This window comes from Erithacus rubecula (assembly GCF_903797595.1).
Source record: "Erithacus rubecula genome assembly, chromosome: 23".
Classification (NCBI taxonomy): Eukaryota; Metazoa; Chordata; class Aves; order Passeriformes; family Muscicapidae; genus Erithacus; species Erithacus rubecula.
The window spans coordinates 5,768,351-5,777,245 of NC_136675.1; the positions used below are offsets into that span (position 1 = coordinate 5,768,351).

General features: G+C 41.7%; 2 protein-coding genes across 5 annotated transcripts in view; one reads left to right on the plus strand and one right to left on the minus strand.

Moving 5' to 3' along the window:
• Window positions 1-179: 179 nt before the first annotated feature.
• On the plus strand, window positions 180-4,758 carry TMEM234 (transmembrane protein 234; the record flags this gene model as incomplete). The annotated part of the gene is made up of 4 exons (XM_079325579.1): window positions 180-479; window positions 3,933-3,999; window positions 4,147-4,239; window positions 4,593-4,758. The coding sequence occupies 4 exons, from the start codon at window positions 180-182 to the stop codon at window positions 4,652-4,654; spliced, it is 522 nt and encodes a 173-aa protein (XP_079181705.1). The 3' UTR covers window positions 4,655-4,758.
• Window positions 4,759-6,281: 1,523 nt separating this feature from the next.
• Window positions 6,282-8,895, minus strand: part of LOC306811616 (coiled-coil domain-containing protein 28B-like) — a 7,358-nt gene continuing 4,744 nt past the window's right edge. For 2 of the 4 annotated variants that reach the window (XM_079325506.1, XM_079325508.1), the window contains 3 exons: window positions 8,233-8,376; window positions 6,722-6,983; window positions 6,288-6,626 (listed from right to left, as the gene is read on the minus strand). In XM_079325506.1, the coding sequence (XP_079181632.1) occupies window positions 6,391-6,626; window positions 6,722-6,983; window positions 8,233-8,376 (642 nt within the window). In that variant the 3' untranslated portion in view covers window positions 6,288-6,390. Of the gene's footprint in view, window positions 6,627-6,721; window positions 6,984-8,232; window positions 8,377-8,895 lie in introns of all 4 variants that reach the window. The other 2 variants (XM_079325507.1, XM_079325509.1) reach the window with 2 other exon arrangements.

The following is an 8,895-nucleotide window of genomic DNA, read 5'->3' on the forward strand; positions in this document are numbered from 1 at the left end:
GCGGGAGGGGAACGCAGCTCCCGGTCCGGGATTCCTGAGCCACGGGGGAGGGAGATGGGGGGATGGAGCCGCTAAATCACCGCTGGCGATCACACACCGCGGAGATGCCGCGCTCACCATGGCGGCCGCGTGAGGGGAGCGCCGCTTCCGGGTTGGAGCGGAAACGCGTCACGGCCTCCATGGCAACAGAGAGACTTCCGGGTGAAGCAGGAAGTGCTGCGGCGTTGCTATGGCGACCGCGGGTGAGGGAGGGTGATGGCGGCGGGGAGGGTTTGTGGGGAAGGGGCGGCAGCGGTGATGCCGAGCTCGCTCGGACGCTGTTCCCAGCACAGGCCGCGGCTCTGGTGGCGGTGGGCGCGCTGTGGGGCGGCAGCGGCCCCTTCCTGCGGGCGGCAGCGGCGGGAATGGAGCAGCTGCGGGGCCGCGGCCGCCTGGGCCAGCTGCTGGCGGAGCTGCGCTTCCTCAGCCGCAGGCGGCAGGTGAGCAGTGCCAGCGTGTCATTGGCTATCGGCCCTGATCAATAACTAATTCATTATCGGGTATCGGCCCTGATCAATAACTAATTCATTATCGGGTATCGGCTCTGATCAATAACTAATTCATTATCGGGGTATCGGCTCTGATCAATAACTAATTCATTATTGGGGTATCGGCTTTGAGAGCCGGCCCTGATCAATAACTAATTCATTATCGGGTATCGGCCCTGATCAATAACTAATTCATTATCGGGGTATCGGCCCTGATCAATAACTAATTCATTATTGGCTATCGGCTCTGATCAATAACTAATTCATTATCGGGTATCGGCCCTGATCAATAACTAATTCATTATTGGCTATCGGCTCTGATCAATAACTAATTCATTATCGGGTATCGGCCCTGATCAATAACTAATTCATTATCGGGTATCGGCTCTGATCAATAACTAATTCATTATTTGGTATCGTTATTAGTCACAAAGGGTTTGGCATGGCACTATTTATAATTATTTGTTGTTATCATATAATCTGTTAATTTATGCATGCACCGTCTAAATTATATATATATTATATTATATATATTATATATATTATATATATTATCTATATATTATATATGTTATATATATATATATATATTACATATATTATATATATAATATATAGTGTATAGTATAAAGTATGTAGTGTGTAGTATATATATAAAATATACAGTATATAATATAAAATATATAGTATGGAACATATATACTTTATACTCTAAATGTATATATAGTGTATAATACAGTGTCGAGTATATATACAATATATAGAATATAATATATAGTATATAATATATAGTGTGTGTATATTTTTATATCTAATAGAGTGATAAATATTTTTTATTACAAGCCTTAGCCTAATATTAAACAGTGTTATAAATTAAAATACAGCATTGGCTTTTACATTCGTTTTTTGCATGTTGTTATTAATCACAAATATTTTGTCATGGCATAATTTGTAATTCCCTTTAAACTGTATTTTTTAAAATAATATAAATAATAATGTTTAATTTTTATAAATATTTTGTCATGGCATAATTTGTAATTCCCTTTAAGCTGTATTTTTTGAAATAATATAATATAATATAATATAATATAATATAATATAATATAATATAATATAATATAATATAATATAATATAATATAATATAATATAATATAATATAATATAAATAATAATATTTAATTTTGATAAATATTTTGTCATGGCACAATTTGTAATTCCCTTTAAGCTGCCTTTTTTAAAATAATATAATATAAATAATAATATTTAATTTTGATAAATATTTTGTCATGGCACAATTTGTAATTCCCTTTAAACTGCATTTTTAAAAAAAATATAATATAATATAATATAATATAATATAATATAATATAATATAATATAATATAATATAATATAATATAATATAATATAATATAATATAATATAATATAATATAATATAATATAATATAATGTAATATAAATAATAATGTTTAATTTTTATAAATATTTTGTCATGGCACAATTTGTAATTCCCTTTAAGCTGCCTTTTTTAAAATAATATAATATAAATAATAATATTTAATTTTGATAAATATTTTGTCATGGCATAATTTGGAATTCCCTTTAAACTGCATTTTTTAAAATAATATAATATAATATAAATAATAATGTTTAATTTTTATAAATATTTTGTCATGGCATAATTTGGAATTCCCTTTAAACTGCATTTTTTAAAATAATATAATATAATATAATATAATATAATATAATATAATATAATATAATATAATATAATATAATATAATATAATATAATATAATATAATATAATATAATATAATATAATATAATATAATATAATATAAATAATGTTTAATTTTTAGAAATATTTTGTCATGGCACAATTTGTAATTCCCTTTAAACTGCTTTTTTTAAAATAATATAATATAATATAAATAATAATATTTAATTTTTATAAATATTTTGTCATTGCATAATTTGTAATTCCCTTTAAGCTGTATTTTTTAAAATAATATAATATAATATAATATAATATAATATAATATAATATAATATAAATAATAATATTCAATTTTTATAAATATTTTGTCATGGCACAATTTGTAATTCCCTTTAAACTGTATTTTTTGAAATAATATAATATAATATAAATAATAATGTTTAATTTTTATAAATATTTTGTCATGGCACAATTTGTAATTCCCTTTAAACTGTATTTTTTAAAATAATATAATATAATATAATATAATATAATATAATATAATATAATATAATATAATATAATATAATATAATATAATATAATATAATATAATATAATATAATATAATATAATATAATATAAATAATGTTTAATTTTTATAAATATTTTGTCATGGCACAATTTGTAATTCCCTTTAAACTGCATTTTTAAAAATAATATAATATAAATAATAATGTTTAATTTTTATAAATATTTTGTCATGGCACAATTTGTAATTCCCTTTAAACTGCCTTTTTAAAATAATATAATATAAATAATAATATTTAATTTTTATAAATATTTTGTCATGGCATAATTTGTAATTCCCTTTAAACTGTATTTTTTGAAATAATATAATATAATATAAATAATAATGTTTAATTTTTATAAATATTTTGTCATGGCATAATTTATAATTCCCTTTAAACTGCTTTTTTTTTATATAATATCATATAATCCATCAGTTTATGTATGCACTGTATAATTTACATATAAATAATATTGTGATAAATACAGATTAAGCCCTAGCATAATATTAAAATAAAGATATGAACATGTAAATATATAAATATGTATATGCACTATATATTTATATATTTTTTATATATATTTATATATATATTTATATATATTTATATATATATTTATATATACTACTATATATATATAAGATCCACAAGGCATTGGCTACAAAAATTAGATTATCCTGTAATAAATCTATACCAATTATCCCATATTAAAGCAGTTAAAAGTGATTACAACTGGATTATATAAAATAAATGAATATATAAATTATCTAAAATAAATGAATATATAAATTATCTAAAATAAATGAATACATAAATTCTCTAAAATAAATGAATTCATAAATTCTCTAAAATAAATGAAGATATAAATTCTCTAAAATAAATGAATATATAAATTCTCTAAAATAAATGAATATATAAATTATATGAAATAAATGAAGATATAAATTCTCTAAAATAAATGAATTTATAAATTCTCTAAAATAAATGAATACATAAATTCTCTAAAATAAATGAATACATAAATTCTCTAAAATAAATGAATATATGAATTCTCTAAACTAAATGAATATCTAAATTCTCTAAACTAAATGAATTTATATATTATTTAAAATAAATGTGTGTTTTCCTGCAGTACCTGCTGCCCTTCCTGCTGAACCAGGCTGGATCCCTCCTCTTCTACCTCACCTTGGCCTCCACAGGTCAGCTCCTGCTGCTTTTTTTGGGGTGGATTTTTGGGATTTTGGGCATCATCAACTCTGTGATTTGATGAGCCAAACACTGAGCAGCTGCTTTAGAATAAACAGAAATAAATTCTTCATTTCTCCACATGAAATTTGCCATTTCAGAGCTGTCCCTGGCAGTGCCACTCTGCAACTCCCTGGCTTTGGTTGTGACCTTGGTGACTGGGAAAATCCTGGGAGAGGACATTGGTGGGAAAAGTGAGTCCCACTTGCAGCATTTCCACAAGAAATCTGTTTGGATTTGATATTTTTTTTTTAATGTTTTTATTTGGTTTATAATGTGGGGGTTTTGGTCTGAACACACCACGAGCTTTGGTTGCAGGATTTGAAAGGGAACTAAACCAGATTTTAAGGCTGGGCTGATAAATTTAAAACCTGATTTAAACTAAATTAAATTAAAATATAAAAACACTGAATAAAACGCTTAGTATGACAAAAAGAGTGACCCAAAACCACCCCAAAAAATCAGGAAATTGGGAAATTTCAAACTCCAGCAGCTGGGAGAGCTGAGGGTGTTTTTTGGGATTGACATTCCCAGTTTTTCCCCCCAGGAGCTGTGGCAGGAATGCTGCTCACCCTGCTGGGAGTGTCCCTGTGTGTGGCTGGGGTCTGAAGGAGAAACAGAGCAGCAGAACCTGATCCAACTTCTGCTTCTGCTCCAGGCTCAATTATGGGATGGCCAAATCCATGGATTGCATTCCCTGAGCTCCAGGGGGGCACCAGCAGCTCTGTGCCCAAAGGGATTTTTGGTTTCAGGTTTAAATTGTCTCATTCAGTACTGGAAGGGTAAGAAATGGTTAATAAATGATCCAGTGTGACCTGCTGGCACTGATGGGTTTGTGATTATCCCTAAGCCTCTGACCACCCCAAAACTCTTCAAGCAGCTCCTTACTGAGCCCAAACCTTTCCAAGCACCCTAAACCCACCTGAGCACCCTCCTGAGCACCCCAAACCCTCCTGAGCACCCCAAACCCTCCTGAGCACCCCAAACCCTTCAAAAACAACCCCAAACCCTTCAAAAACAACCCCAAACCCTCCTGAGCACCCCAAACCCTTCAAAAACAACCCCAAACCTTTCCAGGCAGCCCCTCAATGAGCACAAACTTTTCTGCCAAGCCCAAACCAAAACCCTTCTGAGCACCCCAAACCCACTTGAGAAGCTCCTGAGCACCCCAAACCCTTCTAAGCAACCTCCTGATCACCCCAAATCCTCTTGAGCAACCTCCTGACCACCCTAAATCCTCCTGATCACCCCAAATCATCCTGAGCACCCCAAACCCTTCTAAGCAACCTCCTGATCACCCCAAATCCTCTTGAGCAGTCTCCTGACCACCCTAAATCCTCCTGACAACCCTAAACCCTCCCTGCTGAGCCCAGCCCAGTTTCCATGGATGCAAACCCAGCTGTAGGAAGTTGTGGCCACATCCAACACCCTCAGAGCATCAGGAATTCTTTAATTCTCCAGGATTTGATCCAGCAGGTTCCCACCAAGATTTATGGATCAGCATTGTGACCCTCCCCTGGCATCATTTGGGAAATCCCAAAGGTCCTGGACAAACCCACTGGACACCTCAGCCATGGACTCAGGAGAAATTAGGAAGCCAGGCAGGAATAGGTTCAACATCAGGAAAAGTTGTTGTTTTTTGGGTTTTTTTTTTATTTCCAAACAATAAAAATAATTCCAGAACAGAAGGATCCACATCTTGTGTCCACACAAGGGTCAGGGCAGGGAATCACAGCACCAGGTGGGAAATCCCTTTCTGAGGGACCTGGAACATCCCTGAGCTGAAGGAATTGACAAAGCACCAGGTCCTGTCCTGGCTCTGGCCCAGGAGAAAATTCCCAGAGTCAGAGGAAAGGGAGGAATGAACCTCAGCCCAAGGATCAGACAGGAATAATTCTCATCCCTCCCACCTCAGCACTTCAGCATTCCCAAAAATCCCCCCCTGTGGAGATGCTGGATATTGCAGAGCCATCCCAAGCACAGGGAATCCATGTGGAATCCCCACAGCTCTGCAGGAAGAGCAGCTCCCTGCTGCCTTCAGCCACTCCAGCACCAAAAGCACCAGCTGGAAGTGAAAATGCTCCATTTCCCACTTGGATCATCCAGCTCAGCCAAAAAAAAAAACCAGGGATATTATGGGATGGATCCCTGCAGGACACTCCACAACCCCCCTGGCTGATGATTGATCCTTCTTGTAGCAAATATCCACAAAAAGGATTTTTTATCCCATGTTTTTCTAGAGCTGCCACTGTCACATCAGGATTTGTGCTGCTGCTCCAGAGCTTCTCCAAACCAATCCAAAAACTCAGGAATTCCAGAGTGGTTGGGAATTCCCAGCTTCTGTTTCAGCAACAGGAACTGCAAGAGGGGAGAAAACCAAACATGGGTGATGAAATCCCAGCTACAAATCCCTGGAAAAGTGACCTCAGCCCCTGCTGAGGTGTTTGGGAAGAGGCAGGAGCATCCCTGACCTGTTTCCTGCTGGCAATGGCCTGTTGGATCCACAGCAGCTCCATCAGCAGATGCTTCCTGTGGGATTGCAGCTCTGAGTGAGGAAGGCCCTGCAGGTCTGCTGGGATTTCTGTCAAAAAAAAAAAGGGAGAAAAATTAAAAAATCCAGATTGTGAGAGCTGTTGCAGCTTCACCAAAATATTCCTGAGGTTTTGTGTCCCTTACCTGGGCTGGCTCTGAGGTGGCTGCTGTCCCATTCTTGGCTCCTTGTCAGGGATATTCCCTCCTTTTCCAGGTTTTTATCAGCACCAGACCCCAAATTTGGGGGTTTGGGGGGTTTTGGGGTTGTCCCACTGGGCAGGGGGGCTGAGTTCCCAAATCTCCCAGCCCGCTCTGCTCCAGGGGGATCCAGCTTCTCTGGGATTTTTTTGGGAATGGTCTCATTTTTTACAGCATCCCCTGAATCCAAGGGCTTTCCTGGGCAGGGCTGCTCAAAGAAAAACAGGAAAAAAAAACAATACAAGGAAGAAAAAAAAAGAACATGAAGAAAATATTTTAAAAAGCAAGAAAGTGTAAAAGAAAATATTGTAAAAATATTAGAAAATATGAAGATTAATAGGAAAAATTAATAAAATATAAAGAAATATCAAAGCAAATATAAAATACACGAAAGAAAATCTAGAAAAGAAAACATAAAGATCTGGACCGGGACAGGGGAATCACTGGGCAGGGTCGGGATAGGGCAGGGCACGAACTCGGCACATTAAATGGGCTGAAATTCCCGAGTCCCGGGGACGTTCCCCGGTTTTCCCGGCTCCCTCCTGGTCCCCGTTCCCGGGAATGTTCCCAAGTTTCCCCCGGTCACTCCTGGTTCCCGTTCCCGGCTCCCTCCCGGTCCCCATTCCCGAATCGCTTCTCGCTTTCCCCGGGAGTGTTCCCCGGTTTCCCGGTCGCTTCCGGTCCCATTCCCGGGAGTGTTCCCCGGTTTCCCGGTCGCTCCTGGTCCCGTTCCCGGTCGTTCCCCGGTTACCCGGTCGCTCCCCGGTCCCGTTCCCGGTCGCTCCCCGGTGCCCATTCCCGGGAATGTTCCCCGGTTTCTCGGTCGCTCCCGGTCCCGTTCCCGGTCGTTCCCCGGTTTCCCGGTCCCTCCCCGGTGCCCATTCCCGGGAGTGTTTCCCGGTCCCGTTCCCGGTCGCTCCCCGGTCCCATTCCCTGGAGTGTTCCCCGGTTTCCCGGTCGCTCCCCGGTGCCCATTCCCTGGAGTGTTCCCCGGTTTCCCGGTCGCTCCCGGTCCCGTTCCCGGTCGCTCCCCGGTCCCGTTCCCTGGAGTGTTCCCCGGTTTCCCGGTCGCTCCCCGGTTTCCCGGTCGCTCCCCGGTGCCCATTCCCGGGAGTGTTTCCCGATTTCCCGGTCGCTCCCCGGTTTCCCGGTCGCTCCCGGTCCCGTTCCCGGTCGCTCCTCGGTTTCCCGGTCGCTGCCCGGTTCCCCGGTTTCCCGGTCGCTCCCCGCTGCCCATTCCCGGGAGTGTTCCCCGGTTTCCCGGTCGCTCCCCGGTTTCCCGGTCGCTGCCCGGTTCCCCGGTCGCTCCCGGTCCCGTTCCCGGTCGCTGCCCGGTTCCCCGGTTCCCCGGTCGCTCCCGGTCCCGTTCCCGGTCGCTGCCCGGTTCCCCGGTCGCTGCCCGGTTTCCCGGTCGCTGCCCGGTTCCCCGGTTTCCCGGTTTCCCGGTGCCCGCGCACCTGGGGCCCGAAGCGCGGTGTCGGCAGGGCGCGGCCGCTCCAGCGCAGCTGCCCCAGGCTCCCCTCGATCTCCAGCACCGCGGCCTCGAACTCCTCCCGCAGCCCCCGGAGCCGCTTCCGCAGCAGGAAACCCCGGGCAGCGGCCTGGCACGGCCGGGCAGCGCTGAGCCGAGCCGAACCGGGCTGGGCCGAGCCGAACCGGGCCGAACCGGGCCGAACCGGGCTGGGCCGAGCCGGGCCGAGCCCAGCCGAACCGGGCTGGGCCGAGCCGAACCGGGCCGAGCCGAACCGGGCCGAGCCGAGCCGGGCCGAGCCGAACCGGGCCGAGCCGAACCGGGCCGAGCCGAACCGGGCTGGGCCGAGCCGATCCGAGCCCAGCCGAGCCGGGCCGGGCCGAACCGGGCCGAGCCGAACCGGGCTGGGCCGAGCCGAACCGGGCCGAGCCGAGCCGAGTCCAGCCGACCCTTCCCCTCTCCTCCCCTTCCCCTTCCCTTCCCTTCCCTTCCCTTCCTCCTCCCTTCCCTTCCCTTCCTTCCCTTCCCTTCCCTTCCTTCCCTTCCTTCCCTTCCCTTCCCTTCCCTTCCCTTCCCTTCCCTTCCCTTCCCTTCCCTTCCCTTCCCTCCCTCCCCTCCCCTCCCCCTCCCCTTCCCTCCCCGTTTCCCG